Source organism: Palaemon carinicauda, chromosome 34 (genome assembly GCF_036898095.1).
Source record: "Palaemon carinicauda isolate YSFRI2023 chromosome 34, ASM3689809v2, whole genome shotgun sequence".
NCBI classification, from domain to species: domain Eukaryota; kingdom Metazoa; phylum Arthropoda; class Malacostraca; order Decapoda; family Palaemonidae; genus Palaemon; species Palaemon carinicauda.
The window spans coordinates 44,808,974-44,828,973 of NC_090758.1; the positions used below are offsets into that span (position 1 = coordinate 44,808,974).

General features: G+C 33.9%; 2 protein-coding genes across 4 annotated transcripts in view; both read left to right on the plus strand.

The window, feature by feature from the left end:
- LOC137627128 (uncharacterized) overlaps positions 1-3,658 on the plus strand; it is a 296,405-nt gene extending 292,747 nt beyond the window's left edge. Inside the window, exons 3-6 of the mRNA XM_068358188.1 lie at positions 617-759; positions 1,621-1,780; positions 2,276-2,482; positions 3,461-3,658. Of these exons, the coding sequence (XP_068214289.1) occupies positions 617-759; positions 1,621-1,780; positions 2,276-2,482; positions 3,461-3,503 (553 nt within the window). The 3' untranslated portion in view covers positions 3,504-3,658. The remainder of the gene's footprint in view (positions 1-616; positions 760-1,620; positions 1,781-2,275; positions 2,483-3,460) is intronic.
- The window catches only part of LOC137627133 (tyrosine-protein phosphatase 10D-like), a 591,968-nt gene that overhangs the window by 336,736 nt on the left and 235,232 nt on the right, over positions 1-20,000 (plus strand). The window lies entirely within an intron of this gene.

Below are 20,000 nucleotides of genomic sequence, written 5' to 3' on the forward strand. Positions count from 1 at the left end.
TATATATATATATATATATATAATTATGTATATATATGTGTGTATGTATATATATATATATATATATATATATATATATATATATATATATATATATATATATATATATTTATATATATACAAATAAATAAATATATGTATATATATATATATATATATATATATATATATATATATATATATATATATATAGATAGATAGATAGATAGATAGATAGATATATGTGTGTGTATTAGTATGTATTAAGATTACTTTTAAAGAGAAAAAAAGACAGACATGAATAATTAGGCTACAGACTTTGCCAAAATCCTCAACTTGAATCTCATAGTCTATATCCTTTATAATACTAGTATCATCATCATCATCATCATCATCACTGTCATCACGAGATTCATTATAAATGAACAACATAAAAAAGTCTCAAATTAATTTCCTTCTCATTTATAGTTAATATTATTTTTCGATATTCCAGGAAATTATTAATTTTTACTTTTCTTTTTCATCATCATCATCATCATTGTCATTGTCATCTTAATCATCATCATCAATCAACTTGATTATAAAATTCCCGATCGAATCTAATAATTATTTCTTTCTTTTCTTCTCTTTGGAACAGTTGTGAGATTTACAAAGGCATCTGGAACCCAACGTTTCAAATCCCTCCAAATGTGAAGGAACTGAGAGTTGGGATTCCGGACCAAGTCAGCCTCGACGCCTTCTGTCGATCTTTGCAAGAGACAAAAGAGATTCAATATTTAGGTGAGTTAAAGAGAAGGATGACAGATTTCTGTCTTCCTTTCCTCTGAAGGACTTTATGATATCTCGCCTTCTTCCCTTATCCCATTAATGTCATTCGTTCAGTTAATATTGTTATCATCATTATTTCTATTATTGTTACTGTCATTATTATTATCATTATTACTGTATACATTTTGTACTTTATATTCAAGGCTCAATCAATTTTTTTTTTTTTTTTTTTTTTAAATATGACAATATTGTTTTCATCTGATTTGAAGTAGTTTAAAAGCTTTCGATGCTAAGTTTTCATTTATTTCCTTTCTTATATAAAAAGGAAACGATTCAGTTTAAATTGACATTACTATATCACTATAGTCACTATTGATTTCACAAATAATGATATTAATGATGGTGACAGTAATGAATAGTAATGATCATGATGGTAATGAAGAGGAAACCAGTATCGGGAACAGTGATAGTCAATCAAGATTCCTCCTGACTCCGCCTACTTTCTGCGCTGATTGGTTCTCTTAAAAAATGTGGGCGGAGTTATCCGACCTCAAGAACCAATCACCAATAGGGACGTGAAAATGTTTCTCTCGACCAATAATATTGCAAGAATTCCATAATGCTGGGTTGTTATTGGCTGAATTTCTCCATAGAGTGCTAATGCGAGTGTATCATGAGGAGACTGATGTCATCCCACACTCCCATTTACTCTTGCACGCACACATCAACCATCAACTATCAACCATCAACGAAAGAAACAGATAGAAAATGTTTGGTTGTGATTTTCATTTTCATCAAAGTTGTTGTTGTTGTTGTTGTTGTTGGTTTCTTTCTTCTTCTTCTTCTTCTTTTTTAAACTTTTTTCTCTTTCAGGGATTCACTTTAGTGTCAAGGATGTCAGCAGCGTCAGTCACCCAATTCCTTTCTTGATGAGGGATCCAAGAGTCAATGTCTTGGTCAGCGATGTCCAGGAAGAAGACATCGAGAAGGTTGGGGACATCCTTCGGGCATTGCAACCACAGGATGCAAGGAGGTGAGGAGACATCATTCCTTGAGAGAGAGAGAGAGAGAGAGAGAGAGAGAGAGAGAGACCATATAATTATTATATTAATTTATTGAACAGAAAAATTTATTTGAAACAAGACTTTAAATCGACATCAGATTTGGAGAAAGAAAAATCTCATAGGCCTATTAATAGAAATAGTCAATTATTAATTATTATAGAAATAGAAATAAGTTTATCAATTTGTACACTTTTCAAATGTTACTTAAAGGTTTATTTCTATTTTCAATTCATATCCTATTTGGGATCATTAAAAATTAATTGCAATACTGTGTACGTGAAGGTGTGTGTGTGTGTGTGTGTGTGTGTGTTTGTGTGTCTGAATGCACTTGTTCATCTTAACAAAACAAGATGTCAATAAAACAATAATTAAAAATATGGTTGACATCATTTCCTTTCTTCTTCTTTTCCTTTCCTTTCATTTCATCCAATTTTTCTTCATTTCATTCTTCGTCTTCCCAACAGATCCTTCACTTCAATCTGCTTCCCTCGGTGTTCCAAGCAGAGGAGGAGTCCTCGGGATTTCCTCTTCCCAATGGTGAACTCCTTGAAGGGAGTCAGGGTGAGAGACATCATCTGTTTCCCAGAAGATGAAGAACCAGATGACGAAGCCTTACTTAGAGAGATGCTTCTTAAGGCAAAAGAATCATCCGGATGTAGATATGTTGGATGGTGAGTTTGCTTCTTCTTTTTCTTCTCCTTCTTCATCTGTATTTACGATTTTTATCTCTCTCTCTCTCTCTCTCTCTCTCTCTCTCTCTCTCTCTCTCTCTCTCTCTCTCTCTTTTAATATTCCTCTTAAGCCTTTCAGCAGACCATAGGCCTAAAAAAGTAATCTATATTATTAGGTCCGGTAATTTTTCATATCATAGGTCTTATTTTTTATGGTCTTCATTGTATTTAGGCTGCATCTCTCTCTCTCTCTCTCTCTCTCTCTCTCTCTCTCTCTCTCTCTCTCCTTTAAGCAGACCATGAGCCTAAAAAACTGATTTAGTCTCTAAAATTGGGTAATTTTTTTTATATCATAAATCTAATTGTTAATGATGATCACGCTATTTAGGCATCCCCCCCCCTCTCTCTCTCTCTCTCTCTCTCTCTCTCTCTCTCTCTCTCTCTCTCTCTCTCAGTGGGTGATGAGCCTAGATAACTAATCTGTACTCATTATAAGCCAAGTTTCAAAACCATTTTTCTTTTGGTTTAGGTCTATGATTTGTTTCTTATTAGTTTTTTTTCTTTTCCTCATTCGATCACTTGATATTCCTTTGTATCTTCATTAATGGAATCAGAGACATTTCCAGAGAATGTCGTTGTGTGGATGATAGAGAGGTGTTGATGTGTAGAGCAATTTCCACCTCATTATTTTCTTCGCTTTTTCTTATTATTCTCCTCATTATCATTTTATTCGAATCTCTGATTAATTATTGTTTGAATATCAGTATTTATGGTTCCCTCCAATTCTTTACTCACAACCTTCAATTCTCGTCATATTCATCTTCGTCCTCCTTTCTTTCACTAGCATTATTATTTCTTTCTCTTTAGATTAAAGATTTCCTCATCATTTCTTATGCCATATGTCGTTAGCTTTTTTGCTGAGTCATTGCAAAAAACCAAAGTCTATTTCCTAATAGTGTTTCCTTCTTTGCTCGGTAGGATGACTGATGCACAGATGTTCCTTAGTATCAACAGAAGATGATGACGATCCCTGAGGCGACAACTAAACAGAAGAAGAAGAACTTCAATATCATCTGACCCTTTTGTTGTCAAACAAATGTCTCAAAATGTTGATCACCAAATTCTCATTCATAATCTGTCACTAAATGATTCAGGTTTAACTAACTTTTTATAATGATTTGATTATAAAAAACCCTTTCAGATCATAAAGGTCATTTTTTTATAGTAATATGATAATATATATATATATATATATATATATATATATATATATATATATATATATATTCAATTGTTAGGGAACAATTAATATATTTTCACAAAAATCTATTGTTTTTGGAAACTTTTATTATGTTCATTCCACTGTTGGTTCTCTTTTCTTATGTATATTTTCAGAACTTTTCATTTGTTCAATCACTTCAATATGATTAATATTTTTAATTAACAAATTAGTGTATGACTTATATAATGACATATTCTTGTCAAAATATTGCAAGTCTTGAATGTGTTAAGATTCACTCTAAACATTGTCCATCATCTATTCATGAAAACAAAATCTATTTAAGTGATCTTGACAGAGATGGTTGAGGTGATGGTAGGTAATGTGTAATAGCGGAGCTCATCATAAATAAATCTGTGAATGATGAAAATTGTGTTTTCATCACCTTTCAATCTTTATTCATTTTATAGTAATCTACATTGATATTGTCATATGATAAGTCTCTAATATTCCCTCAAAGTTCTGGTCGGAATCTGTTCGAAGAAAATATTCAAGTACGTAGAGCAAAAGTTCTTCAGGAAAAAGTCTCTCTCTCTCTCTCTCTCTCTCTCTCTCTCTCTCTCTCTCTCTCTCTCTCTCTCTCTCTCTCTCTCTCTCCTGGGAGATGAACAAAGATAATATCCTTACAAAGTCCTTCAAAGCGACAAACACAGGCAAAAAAAAAAAAAAAAAGAATATCTCAATACCAGTCCGACAGGTGAGTTCTTTGTAAATCTATTGTTCTGTATATGATTAGTTTTAACATTAAAGTAAACTTTTCAGAAGTAAATCTAATTTTATGAAGTTATATATTGAAATGGATCTGCTTTGCTGCTTAAGAATAATATCATTATTGTTAATCAATTTATTTCTCCATTCAATAATCAAAGTAAAGGAACATCACACAGAGCTGTTTATTGCAGAGATTCCGTCTTTAGTAAAACACTTGGAATTTGTAATGACCACATATACTGATGCTATTTTCAATTTCAGATCAGATGAAGTGGTAGAACAAAACACTGACTGACTGAATGACTGAATGACTGACTGGTGCACAGGGAGATGGTTAATCGTCATCTGCTGGACCTAAGAAAAGCTGATATGTTCGACCAGCGTCTGTCAGACCCATTGAGTCAACATCTGATCAGAAGAGAAGGAACACAGAGCTGAAGGACATTGGAGAAGATAAACATAAGATGATGTAGGATTCTTAGAGTAAGAATTTTGAGTTATTTCTTTTTAATGAATTGTATGATATGGATATGATAAAGAGTTACTACGTTTAAAGAAATGAATGAAAAGAGTAATATTTGTAGTTACTACTCTTAATGAAATGAACAGAAAGAGTAATATTTCAAGCTAATATTTCTAATACAATTAATGAGAAGAGTAACGTTAACATTCATTACTTTTATTCCCATTGAATATAAATCTAAAATAAATTTATACAATTAGACTTGTTTTAAATCTCTGCACATTTGGGTACCTTTTTCACATTGAGCAATATCAAATTTGATTCTGTTCAAAGTATTTTATTTTATATATCTGCATGAAATAGACAAAGGTAGAATACATCGGGTGATTCTCTCTTCTTCTCATACAGACAGACAGGAAGAATGGTAGGGAGGAACACAGGAGTAATTATGACCAAATATCTACAAAAATTGCAGTTTGTGGTTCTTTTTCGGTTATGTCTTTAATTAGTTACTTTTCACAGGGACAAGTAAACAATGTTTCTGGGTTTTCAGACAATTCATTATCATTTTTAGATAACAATAGCTAAAGGTAAATATACATAATAATATAAAAGTATTGTGTTTATTTAATAAATTTAGCATTGATCCTTAAGCAAGAGGCAGTTAATAGTTTTGTTTTCAGAATTATATTTTTATATATTTGTATATTCTCCTTTTAGTGCTTGCTTCAGCTAGTCCTTCCTCGCAAAGTCCTGAGCTACACCTTACCCAGGGTTCCAGAGGACAGAACCGACAAGGAAAGCTCCAAACGAGGCCTCGAGGAACTGTGTGAAGGATTTACTCACTCTCACTATGGCGGCTCTCCTCATCTAGGGCTTTTACTTTTGAGGATGGGCACTCTGCATCCATCAAGCACATGAGTGGGAGGGACAAGTTTCTGTTAACGGCTTTGCAGACATTATCTACATTCTGGAACCAGAATCTGACATCAGGGTTCAGCTCCCAGAAAGGTTTATATTGCTTATCTCGGATTGATGGCGGCAAGTACCAGAAGCAGTCGTTCCTTAACTTTGGTCTTCTTTAGAGTCATCTTCCTCTTCTTTGTATAGAGTGTCTTGTCTACAACTCCTTTATTTTACCATTTTATATATTAAGTAATTGGTCAAGGCAAAATTATATTTATCAGAAGTAAATAAGTTTCGATAAACTTACCTGTTAAGTGTCTTATGTGTAACCTCAATCCTGCATAAAATTATATTTAATGTTAAATCTATCTGCTTTGCCACTAAACAATCTTATTGATTTAGTTGATCAATCTTGTTTAGCAATTTAGGATCAGCAAGATTTCTGTTGCAGAGATTTTATATTTTGCAATGCGCTTGAACTCTGTGATTGATGCTGTTTCCTTTCACAAATAAAATGTACTGGTAAAAAAAGGAGACTGACTGACTGACTGACTGAATGACTGACTGAATAACTGATACACCGGGATATTGTTCATCGTCATCTGTTGGACTCGAGAGAAGCTGACATATTCGACCAGCGTCAGTCAAAACCCCTGAGTCAAATTCTGGTGAGAAGAGAAAAAAAAAAAAGGTAAGGATTTTAAGGAAAAGACTTTGGAGTCACTACTCCAAATGAATTGAAGGAAACAAATTATATTTATTACTCTTAAAGAGATAAATGAAAAGAAAAAATAGTTTTCCTTTGGAATTTTATGTAAAAGTTTTCTATATTGTCATTATTATTATTACCATTATTGTTATCATTACTATTATTCATGATGAATAATGTTTTTTTTTTCGAGAATATACTACATTAGACCAGTTTTGAAAACTTTTTATATTCCTGTACTTTCTTGTACTTAATTTGATATTAATTTTTCCTCTGTTTCTTTTAGTTGGAAGTAAAGGTTAATATCTTCATTAGATCAGCAGAAAAAAAAGGGGAAAGAGGTTGGATGTCTCACTTCTGCAGTACAGACAGGCAGACAGACAGAGAGGAATACACAAGTAATTATAAATAATAATTCCATTCCTCTCTTTCTCCAAATGTCTACAAAAAATGCAACTTGAAGTGTTTATTCTGTTTTGTCCTAAATGATGCTGTTGTTTCTGTTTCAGAGACAAAAGTAAACATTAATTTAGAGTTTCAAACATTCAACTTTGATCTTCAGGAAATCATTAAAAATTAATTATTTCTAATGGGTTCAGTATATGGATTTTACTAAATTGGTTTGTCTTCAGTCATTAAGCAAGATACATTTCACATATATTTGAAAAAAAAGTTTAGTTTTATGTTTATTATATATTTTCAGGAGAATTATTTGTTAATTTTTTCTAGGGAAATTCGTCCATTTCTTGCAATGGCGCTTGCATCAGCCTTCTGGTGAGAGGTCGTTTTGGTACGTCAACTTTTTCTGGGATATTATTCAGGAGTCTGGGCAGTTTGCATCCAGCCAGTACTTGGGCAGCAGTGGAGACAGTTTCTATTGAAGAATTTTGAGACATCTTTACAATGAGCTGGAAAACTGTAAGAGCCTGTGCATGGCCGGAAGAGCCAGGCAATCTGCTATAAAAAGAGACATTATCTGCATTCTAGAAATAGATTCTGACATCCGGGAGCAACACTAAGATAGGTCACCTCCCAATGTCTTCATCCCTTTACTTCTTAGATTATATCGATGGTGGTGAGTACCAGACTCAGTCATTCTTCAACTCTATCCTTCTCTAAAGTAATCTTCTTCTTCTTTGCATAAAATCTCTTATTTACAACTCAAATATTCTAAAAAAGATTTGTTGCTGGAAAATTTGGTCATTACAGAATTCATATTCCTGTTTTTCGTCTTTGGAAACATTTTTGAAATATAAAACTTAAAATGATGACATCATTTGATCCTGAATTGTGTTTTTTAATGTAATTATTATTTTGATTAGTGAAATAAAACTGAATATTTTTCCTTTAGAAAATTATTCTCTCATACAGATAACGGGAAAGCTGAAAGATACAACCCTTTATTTACTATCCGTCCCTTCAATTGCTATTTTATATCTGTCGTGAGAAGTCTCTATCCTTGGGATTATTCACTTGCAGGTTCACAACTAGTTTTCTCTGAGGACCAGATATACAGTATTTCTCTCCTTGAGAAAAGAGACGAGGAAATCTTCTTCCCAACAAATCATCCTGAATCCGCTTGAGTGATCATTGCAGCCTCTTGGTTGATCGGAACTCAAAAGAACTCAACTGATCAGCAGTTTGGTCACCGTCTTAAGGTAAGTGTCATCGGTGCTTAGCCTTTGATCAGCAGACAAGTGAAGGGATTATTCAATTAGCAATACAAAATTCACAGCATTAAAGGAATTAGTCTGCAATGACTACAGAAAAAAAAAACTTCCGATAAAAAAATATATAATGATAAAATTAATAATAATAATAATAATAATAATAATTAATAATAATAATAATAATAATAATAATAATAATAATTATAATAATAATAATAATAATAATAATAATAATAATAATAATAATAATAATATTAAACATCATTATAATGATAATGATAATAATAAGAATAAGAATAATAATAATAAAAATTATAATAAACATCATTTTAATATTAATAATAATAATAATAATATAATCTTCTTCAACATAATAATTCATATGAAACCCTCTTTTTTTGACGTGGTTATTATTATTATTATTATTATTATTATTATTATTATTATTATTATCATTATTATTATTATTATTATAATGATGTTTATTATTATTATTATTATTATTATTATTATTATTATTATTATTATTATTATTATTATTATTATTATTAACTTAATGGTTTTTTCTATCACATCTTTTAATCTTTTCAATAGGTTTTGTTCTGTCCTGCTGCCTGAATCCTTTATGTAATAGTGACCTATACAAATGATAGGACTTGAACAAAATAAAATCAGATAAACATCAAGGAATAGGATGTTAAATGAGTCTGTATCATCTTAAAAGAAGAGGATGTTCCTCTTTCTACTCTTTGTAGTTCAGTTATTTAATTTCTTTGCTTTAATTTAAAATATTTAAAATCTCTTCTCTCTCTCTCTCTCTCTCTCTCTCTCTCTCTCTCTCTCTCTCTCTCTCTCTCTCTCTCTCTCTCTCTCTCTCTCGCAGATGTTTACATATAATATTTGAAAAATTATTTATGTGAGAATTCATTAAGTAGTAACCGAGTGTATCTCCTCTGACGGCGTAGCACAGCCAAGTCCTCAGGCATCACATCAGCAAAGCAGCTGACTCACATTTGAATAGTAATGTGTCATTTTGTGCCACCCACATAGTTTCCGGGGTCAGGTACACGAGTATTTTTTCTTGGAAGTAATATCTACTATATTTATTTCATTCCCTGCACATACACTTACTCCAAAATGAAATCAGTTACTGTGTAAATACTTAAAGCTGATCTTTCTTTCTGCATTTGCTATTCAATAAGTGTATAGAATTGATTACTTTCAACATTAACTTGAAGCAATATCCTCTGTAAGAAATATATTTCTGTGGTTAACAAAACTGTAAATGAATTAGTGGAAGCCTGAAGCATACCCCTCATGGATATTGTGGCCCAAAGTAAATGGTGAACAGTGAACTTAATTAATTTTCCATTTTCAGAATTAATTTAAAAGAATGAATGACCGTACTTTGGTACTAAACCATACCATCAGTGGACATTTCACCCCCTTTTCCAGTCTGTTTTTCCCTCCACTTTTACACGCACACTTTCAACAAAAGGTCCCGTTCTATCATGTATCGCAACATAGAATCCTCTTAGTGATTTTATTCCCACATGGCACACTGTTACCTGCTCGTCCCTACATCCAGTCCATTATAGAGAGTCTGCCCTCCTCTTGTCATGGTAAACATGGTTGCTAAACATCTCTTAGAACCCCTATAAAAAAATTCCTAAATTTCATAAGCTTTTGATTCATTCTCAAAAAATCAACCTTCTCATCCTAACATATGTTTCTTCCTACAGGAATATGACCCAAAGAAAGAAAATTGTACAATAGTACAATCTTAGATCCTGATAACTGGCTGCAGTTGAAATAAAGGCAAATAATGACAAGGTTTACAGTGCCCCAGGAAGCTCCTGCTGTATGAGGATATCCACCTACACACTGTTATCCTCATCCTTCCAGCTCTATCTATGCCACATGACCATTATTCCGCAAATAATGCTACTCGCTGTGGTCATTGTGGGTTCTATCTCACTCCAAAGTATCATTGATTTTCTTTCTGTTATTTATCTATGGCTTATCAGGAATAATATATTTTTGTGTATATATATTTTTAATGGCCTCATGAAATGTATTTGTATGTCATATATTATTGTTATGTCCTTCAACACAATAGTATTTTTTTTAATATAAATCACTGTCCATATAATGTACTATTTGTTTTATACAGTTCTGAATGCCAGTTTACGGCATACTTAGACTGTACTATTTAGGTATAAAGAATATATATTTTGTAACCTTCTTGAATACTTTTGTTAACATATAATCGTATATACTATTTATATCATTACTTGAATTCTGATTGTTAATCAATGCATGTCAGTGACCACTATATGCTTTAGTTTTAATATATAGTCAATGCTATCTTGGAATATTATTTTGTTGATTTATATTCATATAAACAACCTGGATTGTATTTTTCTTTGTAATAACTTGAACAATTAATGCTCTGCACCTGATTACGTAGCTTAATATAAATTTTTGCTGAGAGATATACATTTTACTGATAATATACTGTTTTGATACAATAAATTCATCCCTAATAATAACTGCGTTTAATGTAAACCTTCTATTATTACCAGAAGGACATTACTTGAAAGTGGTATATACACTCTAAAAATTTAAGGGTGTAAAAGGGGTTGAAAAAGGGTATTTCTAATGGTTAAAATAGCATACCCTATCGGGGTATATAAGAACTATAATATACCCTTTACAATATACCCATATCAAGGGTATAACATATACTTGAGATACCCTTACTTAGGGGTGTATCGTAGGTAAAGAATACCCTTTTACAGGTTATTCTATAAGACATAAATAACCGTGTATATTAATTATAATTTTATAATTAATATCTATTCCACCATTATATAGGTGTAGTTAAAGCTTATAAGTATATAAAGTAATAAGGTCAATGATTTTAAAAGTTTGGTTTATCAATTTATTATTTCCTTTACACTTGAAAATCAAAAGTATATATATAATATATAAAGAGTGATGGCAGAAGCTGCAAAGCAAACCGTACACAGAAATCTGTGAAAAGAAAATATTTGTTAGTGTGTGTGTGCCTAAATATATAAATATTTATATATGTATATATATATATTTATATATATATATATATATATATATATATATATATATATATATATATATATATATATATATATATATATATATATAGAAAAGAAAGGAAAAAATATCATGCATAAATACCTAACTGTCTGCTACCTCAAGTCAAACTGATTAAGAAATCGCTGGCGTCAGTGTTTGCTTACAGACTACTCGTAATCGTAATATTATTAACGTTTAGCTGAATACGTTGTTTATGTTTTTTTTCCCTCCCAGACAGCTTGATGCTCACGCTCTCTCTCTCTCTCTCTCTCTCTCTCTCTCTCTCTCTCTCTCTCTCTCTCTCTCTCTCTCTCTCTCTCTCTCTCTCATAATTAAGTACTAATAATAATTTCTTACTTATTTTCCCCGGTGTTAGTAATAATGATTTTTTTAGACTATCACAGCCTGAATGCAAAACTAATGATGATGTCTGACAATTTTTATTCATAACCACTGTTTATGCTTGCATATATGGACAGTTAGTGTTCTTACCTTGGTTAACAGATGAAATGCAGCGTAGATATTACAATCCCGATGACGCTAATTGGAGCAATTTATCTTCACTGCAGAGCAGACCAGAGTCCAGACGCCACTGAAATTTCCCGCCAAATTCCCGGGGTCTCGAAGAATCTCGAGACGACAACAATACAAATTGCCAAGTACCGCATTTTGTAGGAACTTGCTTCAAAACTATCCATAACTGAAAACCAATATGTTGTTAGTAACTTTTTTGGTGCATTACACTATCAGTGTAACAATATGGTGATTTAATACAGAGTAAAAGTTCATTTCATGACATGATCACACAAACTTACCAAGCCCATTTTAAGACAAAGTACAATAGAGGGTATATTATTCACAAAAAATACCCTGCCTCCTGGTGTAGAAGGGTATTTTTGAGCCTTAGGGTGTTTAACATGTATATAAACCCCAGCTCAATCGTTATACCCTTTCTGTACCTTGAACTTTTTACAGTGCAGGCATCATTTTAGCAAAGCAGCTGACTCACATTTGAATAGTAATGTGTCATTTTGTGCCTCATACATAGTTTTACGTCTCAGCTGTCCTCGTGAACTTGAGTCCCAAATCAATTATATGTTTGATGGGTGTGAATGTCATAAGCCAATAGGCAGCTGCATCGATATATGTCTCTGTTGCTGCTCACCATTCTGGTCTCAAGTAAACGAGTATTCATTTTCCTTGAAAGTAATACCTACTATGTTTATTTCATTCACTGCTCATACACTCACTCCAAAATGAAATAATTTACTGTGTAAATATTTAAAGCTGATCTTTCTATCTGCATTTGGTAGTCAGTAAGTGTAGAGTATTGATTATTTTCAAAACTAACTTGAAACAATATCCTTTGTGAGTAATATATTGAAGTGGTTTTAGTTTCCCTTCCTAAAGTGGAATATAAAATTAGTGTAGCCTTGAAGCATACCCCTCATGGAGGAGGTGGGCCAAAGTATATGGTGAACGGTGAACATAATTAATTTACCATTTTCATCATTAATTTAAAAGAATAAATTACCGCACTTTGGTACTAAATCATACCATCGGTGTACATTCCCCCCCCCCCTTTTTTTACAGTCTGTTTTTTCCGTCCACTTGTACAGGCAAACTTTCAAATATTCCTAAATTCCATAACCTTTCAATTCCTTCTCAAAAAATCAACCTTCTCATCCTAACATCTGCTTCTTCCCACAAATAATGCTACTCGCTGTGGTCATTGTGGGTTCTATCTCACTCCAAAATATCATTAGCTCCTTCTCTTGCACCAAGTTAAATTGATAACTCTAAATATCATTATAGATTAAAAAAAAATTATCATATTTCTGCGCTACTACCAGAAAACCAGGACATTTTCCATTACCGTTTTACTTTTTTGTCAGAATTTCTTTCTTTTATATATCTATGGCTTATCAGGAATGATATATTTTTGTGCATATATATTTAATGCCCTCATGAAATGTATTTGTATGTCATATATTATAGTTTTGTCCTTCAACAAAATAGTATTTTTCTTTAATACATAATGATATCACTGACCATATAATGTACTATTTTCTTTATACAGTTCTGAATGTCGGTTTACAGCATACTTAGACTGTACTATTTAGGTATATAGACTATATATTTCGTAACCTTCTTGAATACTTTTGTTAACATATAATCTTATATACTATCTATACCAATATTTGAATTCCGATGGTTACTTAATTCATACAAGTGACCATGATATGCATTGGTTTTAATATATATTCCATGCTATCTGGGATTATTATTTTGTTGAATTATATTCATATAAACAACCTGGATTGTATTTTTCTTTGTATTAATAGAACAATTAATGCTCTGCACCTGATTACGTAGCTCAATATCAATTTTTGCTGAGAGATATACATTTTACTGATAATATACTATTTTGATACAATAAATTCATCCCTAATAATAACTGCGTTTAATGTAAACCTTCTATTATTACCAGAAGGACATTACTTGAAAGCGGTATATAGGTGGTAAGGGTACTTAATTGTCTTTGTTGTTTCCTTGTTATTCCTCCTCAACAGTTCTGAGTTGATTTCACAGATAAATGAAACGTTATTGCAACGGACGATGTCCCAATGTGATGGTCACTTGCTGTTGACCATTTAGATGTATTTGCTGATTGAGAAGTCACACTTCATTATTAGTCTCGGTAGAGCAAGGTGCCAATTTTCTCTCTCTCTCTCTCTCTCTCTCTCTCTCTCTCTCTCTCTCTCTCTCTCTCTCTCTCTCTCTCTCTCTGAAACTATTTCCAATAGGAGTTGAATAAAATCCTAGGACATTTGAAACATAAAACAACCTAAGTAATAAGATCAGATTCCTGGTTTAAACTAATAAATTTCCAGATTGAATCTCTACATTTATGAATCATATATTTTCTCCGATATCTTTATAATTTAACCTTCAGCCCATAACCTCGGTGTAGATCATTTTAATCTGTTTTCTTTCTTTATATTTATTTTGATCAATCAATACATGTAAAGGACGACAAAATTTTCCCATTGAGAAGTTTCCTTTTGGTCAAAAGATGTCTCCTCAATACAAAATGTCCTCCTTGGTCCCAATGTCGATCTCCAAGACCCAAGTTCTATCTGGAAGTCAAAAGAATTTGAGCTTCTTGAGAAAGTTATCACTTTGGTCCATTAAGATACTCCATGAAGTGCAAGGCATTATGTAACAACAACAACAACAAAAATAACAACTGAATTAGTAATAATACTGATACATCTCTCTCCTAATTATGGTAATGATGATTACTGGTAGGAATAAATACAATTCAAAACATTCTAGTAACCTAGAAAGTCTCAGGGTCTGCACAACAACACTTTGGGCTTGTGGGCTGCAGGTGGCCCATGCCTGGATTAGTGGATGCAAAGACCCAAAAATCTTTTACCCCTTATTTGGATATAAATAAATATAAAAAAATTAAAGTACTTTTCGTCAATGATTTACTACATAACTCCAGTATGATGATTACTTGAACATATAAAATCTTCTTCATATGGCTGGTTGACAAAGGGAGGGCCCCTGTTTACATTGAGAGTTGTCTCCTAACCACATTTTCTAAAAACATTGAAGAATCTTCTCACATGAAAAGAACAACAACAACAACAACAGCAACAACAACAACAACAACATATTAACAGTTGTGAAATCACGCTCAAACGTTAAAACAGAAAACTCAAAGTTTTCATTTCTAAACGCTCATCTTATCATTAAGCACAGACAGCTCTTGTAATTACTACATATCAGTTATATAATCCACTGGTGAAATCTGAGGAAACCAAACCAAATTCCCTAAATGAGACAGTGTCAAAAATAACATCAATAATTACCACTTCCTGGCTTGCACAAGACATTATGTCACTACTTCTAAGTTATTATGCCTGATAAGAGGATCCTTGACTGGGGTACTTTTGGACAATGCCACATAAACCTCCTTTCATTCAGTGGCATACCTAGAGTAGAGTGTGTGTCGCTTGCATTGAGAGGACCCTACTACATGTGACTCTCGGAGACGGTTGGGATGACTCCCACTAAATGTGACTCCCAGAGTTACTTAAAACTAGTTTCACATCACCAGCTATCAAGTTGAAATGACTCTCTTTTTTTTTTAATGCTCAAAATCGAAGCAAAATTTCAGCATTATGCAGACAGCGACTTTGAAATGAAACTAATAATTATACTGTCTTTTGGTTTATGCATATGCCATGTATAAGTTGGACTAAACTAGTCTCACCTAAACATGTTCAAATCAAAGAGCTTGACAAGGTGACCATCGCTAACATCACCGTTCATGTAACACATATTTGGAATTCGTACAATCTGAGTGGAGTTTATCATTCATTAGATATCCTTTTTTTTGCCAAGTTAAGAGAATGTAGCTTGGTGTTTTGTTTATATATTCATAGCGCCTTTATGTGAAACAAGATACGCCAGCCATGTAATATTATGTGAATACATATAATTCATTCATATGAAAGTGCCAAGAATGTTATTGGATATTCTTAACTAAATTATCATTGTTATTATTATTATCATTTGCTAAGCTGCAACCCTAGTTGGAAAAGCAGGATGCTGTAAGCGCAGGAGCTCCAACAGGGAAAACAGCCCAGTAAGGAAAGGAAAAAAGGAAAAAATTAATTGTTTTAGGAGCTGCAATAATTTATAAATAAATATTTCCTATATAAACCATAAAAAGTTTAGCAAAAGAAGAGGAGGAGAAACCAGAGAGAGCAGTGTGCCCGAGTGTACCCTCAAGCAAGAGAACTCTAACCCAAGGCAGTGGAAGGCCACAGTACAGAGGTTATGGCACTACCCAAGACTAGAGAACAATGGTTTAATTTCGGAGTGTCCTTCTCCTAGAAGAGCTGCTTACCATAGCTAAAGAGTCCCTTCTACCCTTACCAAGAGGAAAGTAGCCACTGACCGATTACAGTGCAGTAGTTAACCCCTTGAGAGAAGAGAAATTCTTTGTAATCTCAGTGTTGTCAGGCGTATGAGGACAGAGGAGAATATGTAAAGAATATGCCAGACTATTCGGTGTATGTGTAGATGAGAGCTTTGCTGTAATAATAGATCTTGCTGAATTAAGTTCTGATAGTTAAGGATTTTGTGATTAAAGTTTGATGTAAGTTTCCAAAAGACATAACTCGAATTTTCTTTGTCTGCATCCCTTCCCATATTTATGTGTGGTCGATGTTTCTGGTCAATATTCTCCATATACCTGTGTCCCACACTTCATCACTGGCTAATCCCTTTGATTGAAGGTCATCCTTGATACAGTCCATCCACCTTCGCTTTGGTCTCCCTCTCCTTCTGGTTCCTTGTACCTCCATTGCTATCACTCTCCTCTCAATACACTGTTCCTTTCTTCTCATGACATGACAATACCACCTCAGTCTATTTTCTTGGATCTTATCTGATAGTTCTCTAACTCCTGTGGTACCTCAAATTACCTTATTCCGTATCTTATCTCAACATTCTCATCTCTGCTGCATCCAGATTCTTCTCTTCTGTCTTTTTTATTGACCACGTCTCCGCTCCATATATCATTGGCGGTCTCACAACTGTCTTTTGTACTTTACCTTTCAACTTAACCCCTATTCTCCTGTCGCATAGTACTCCTCACACTTTTTTCCAATTCTTCCATCCTGCTTGTATTCTGTGGTTTATTTCTACCCCCAAAATCCCCATCCTCTGCGACTGTTGATCCTAAATACTTGAAATTTTCAACTCTTTTCAATCTGTCTCCTTGTAAACTAACTTCTTCATTCTCCCCATTTTTCAATCGTTAATACTCTGTATTTTTTCTATGGATCTTCAATTCTCTAATTTCCATTTCTCTTCTCCACTCCTCCAGTTTCTCTTCTACTACCTCTCGCCTAGTGCAACACAGTATAACATCATCAGCAAAAAGCATACACCAAGGAGACTGATCTCTAATACCTTGTATTACTACATCCATGATCAGATCAAATAGGTAAGGGCTCATTGCAGACTACAGATGTGGTCCCACATTTAATGGGAAACTTTCTGTTAGGTTTATACTTCTCTTAACATTTGCTTCTGCCCTCGCATACATATTTTGGGTGATTCTTACATATTTCTTGGGGATTCCCTTTTCTCTCACACATCTCCACAGTTTCTGACGTGGTACTCGATCGTATGCCTTCTCCAGGTCAGTGAAGACCATATGTAATACTTTCTGTTTCTCCCGATGTTTTTCTATCATCTCCCTCAAAGAAAATATTGCATCTACAGTCCCTCTTCCAGGCATGAATCCCAATTGTTCCTCACCAAGTGTTGTCTCATCTCTGAGTTTCTTCTCATTGATCTTCTCCCATATCTTCATAGTATGGCTTATCAACTTTATGCCTCTGTAGTTGCAACATTCCTTAATGTCTACCTTCCCCTTATAGATGGAGATGATTAAGCATCCTCTCCATTCCTCTAGCATCTTTTCCTGATTGAAGATCTATTGCGTTAGGTCCCACAAGATATCTATGCCTTCCTCTCCAAGACTCTTCTATACCTCTAATGGTATATTATCCGGTCCTGCAGCTTTACTATTTTTCATCTTCTTTACTGCTTGATTTACTTCTCTTCTAGTCATTTCTATGGTAACTGCCTCGTTCGGGAGTCCATCTTCAAATACTGTTCTTGGGTTCTCCTCATTCAATAGTTCTTCAAAATAAGTTTCCCACCTTCTTTTAATTTCATTCTCTTCTGCTGGAACTATACTGTTATCTTTTATTTGCTTTATCTGCGTCAGGTCTTTAGATGCAGCATCTCAGGCCTTAGCAATTCGTAATATTTTCTTCTCTCCTTCTGGTGTTTCCATATCTTTATCGACTTCCTTTAATATCTCTGCCTTCGCCTTTGCTACAGGTCTTCTTGCTTTTTTCTTTGTCTGCTTATAGATTCCTTTATCCTGCACTTGTCTTGATAGAGCTTCCTTCTTCTTGGCTTCCTTCTTAGTTTTTACCCGTTCTTGCACCTCATCATTTCACCACCACGATTCTTTATCATTTGGGGGTCTTCTTCCTAATTACTTTCCAAGTACTTCTCCACCGATCCTTAGAATCACTTTACTTTTCTCGGTCCACCATTCTTATACATCCTCAAGTAACCTTACTGCTTCCAGCACTCTTTCCTTAAACAAGACTCTCAGTTCTACCTCTTTCAATTTCCACCACTTAATCTTTGGGTTAATTTTCGTCTTTTTACTTCTCCTACAATTCCTTAGTCTGCAATCAATTACCACTAACCTGTGTTGCACTGCTTCACTCTCCCCATTTATCACTTTGCAATTTCTAACCTCCATCAGATGGTCTCTGTTACACAGCAGCAAATCTATCTGGCTCTCACTGCCACCGCTACTGAAAATCTGTTAATCATTTTCTCAAAAAAGTTGTTGATCATTGCTTGGTCAAAAACCAGTGTAAAATCAATCACCCTTTCTCCCCCATGATTTCTCTCACCACACCCCAACCTCCAAGCACTCTCTCTATCCATTCCCTACTAATCCCCAAGTGGCCATTCAGATCTCCTATTATTACCCTTTCCCTTGCAGGAATTATACTAAGCTCCTGGTCCATCTCCTCCCAGAATGTATCCTTCTCTTCCTTTGTACATCCAGTTTGCATGGCATAGGCACGCACCACTTTCCTTCAGATCTTTCGATAATATCATTACCACACCATTTCTTCCTTCCATATTTGCTCCACTGTAGTAACATTTACAACCTTCGCCTAGTTCTCTTGCCTTATATCCCTTCCACCTGCCTTCCTGCACACACGGCACTCCAATCTTCCTTCTCTTCATGAGGTCAACCAGCTCTCGCCCTTTTCCAGTCATTGTCCACACATTCAGAGTTGCTACTCTCATCCTCTCCTCAGATATTTTTCTCCGAGCTTGCCTCTTTAACCTAGCCCACCCATGACTGGGTAACCCTTGACGATTTTTCGGAGCGATCGGGTGGGGTCCCAAAGCTTCGCCTAGGGGGAATACCTTAGCATTAATTCTAATCTCACAATCTCCACTAGCCATATTGGTTTCGGCATATTTTTCATGGCCGGATGCCTTTCTTGCCACCAACCCTCCCCATTTACCCGGGCTTGTCCTTCCTCAGTGGCTGGGTTACCAGACGTAACTCGAATGTTATACTAATTTTCAATGAAATATAGTACTGATATTGTCATGAATGCTTACAATAGTGATTCCAGAGTTATAATTTATTATATATTGATACATTTAAGAATTTAACTAATTATGATCATCAAGCCTTGCCTTCAAAGGCCTAGCCCTCCTTGCTTTAGCTAGGCTACTGAAAATATGTCAAGTCAATCAGGAAATACTTCAGCTGATAAAAAACAATGTATGGATTATGAACTTGGCCTATTAGCCTAGGCTACCTGTTGAAAATTTGAATAAGCTTAGCCTTGCTTTTATCCTGTGGGCTATATATATCTGGGATAGGTTATGCCTGTAATAAGCCACATATGTTTGGGGTAGGCTATGCCTGTAATAAAATATACTGTAAATGTTGGAGTAGGCTCTGCCTGTAAAAGGATTATATGTTGGGGTAAGCTATGCCTCTAATATCACCGTGA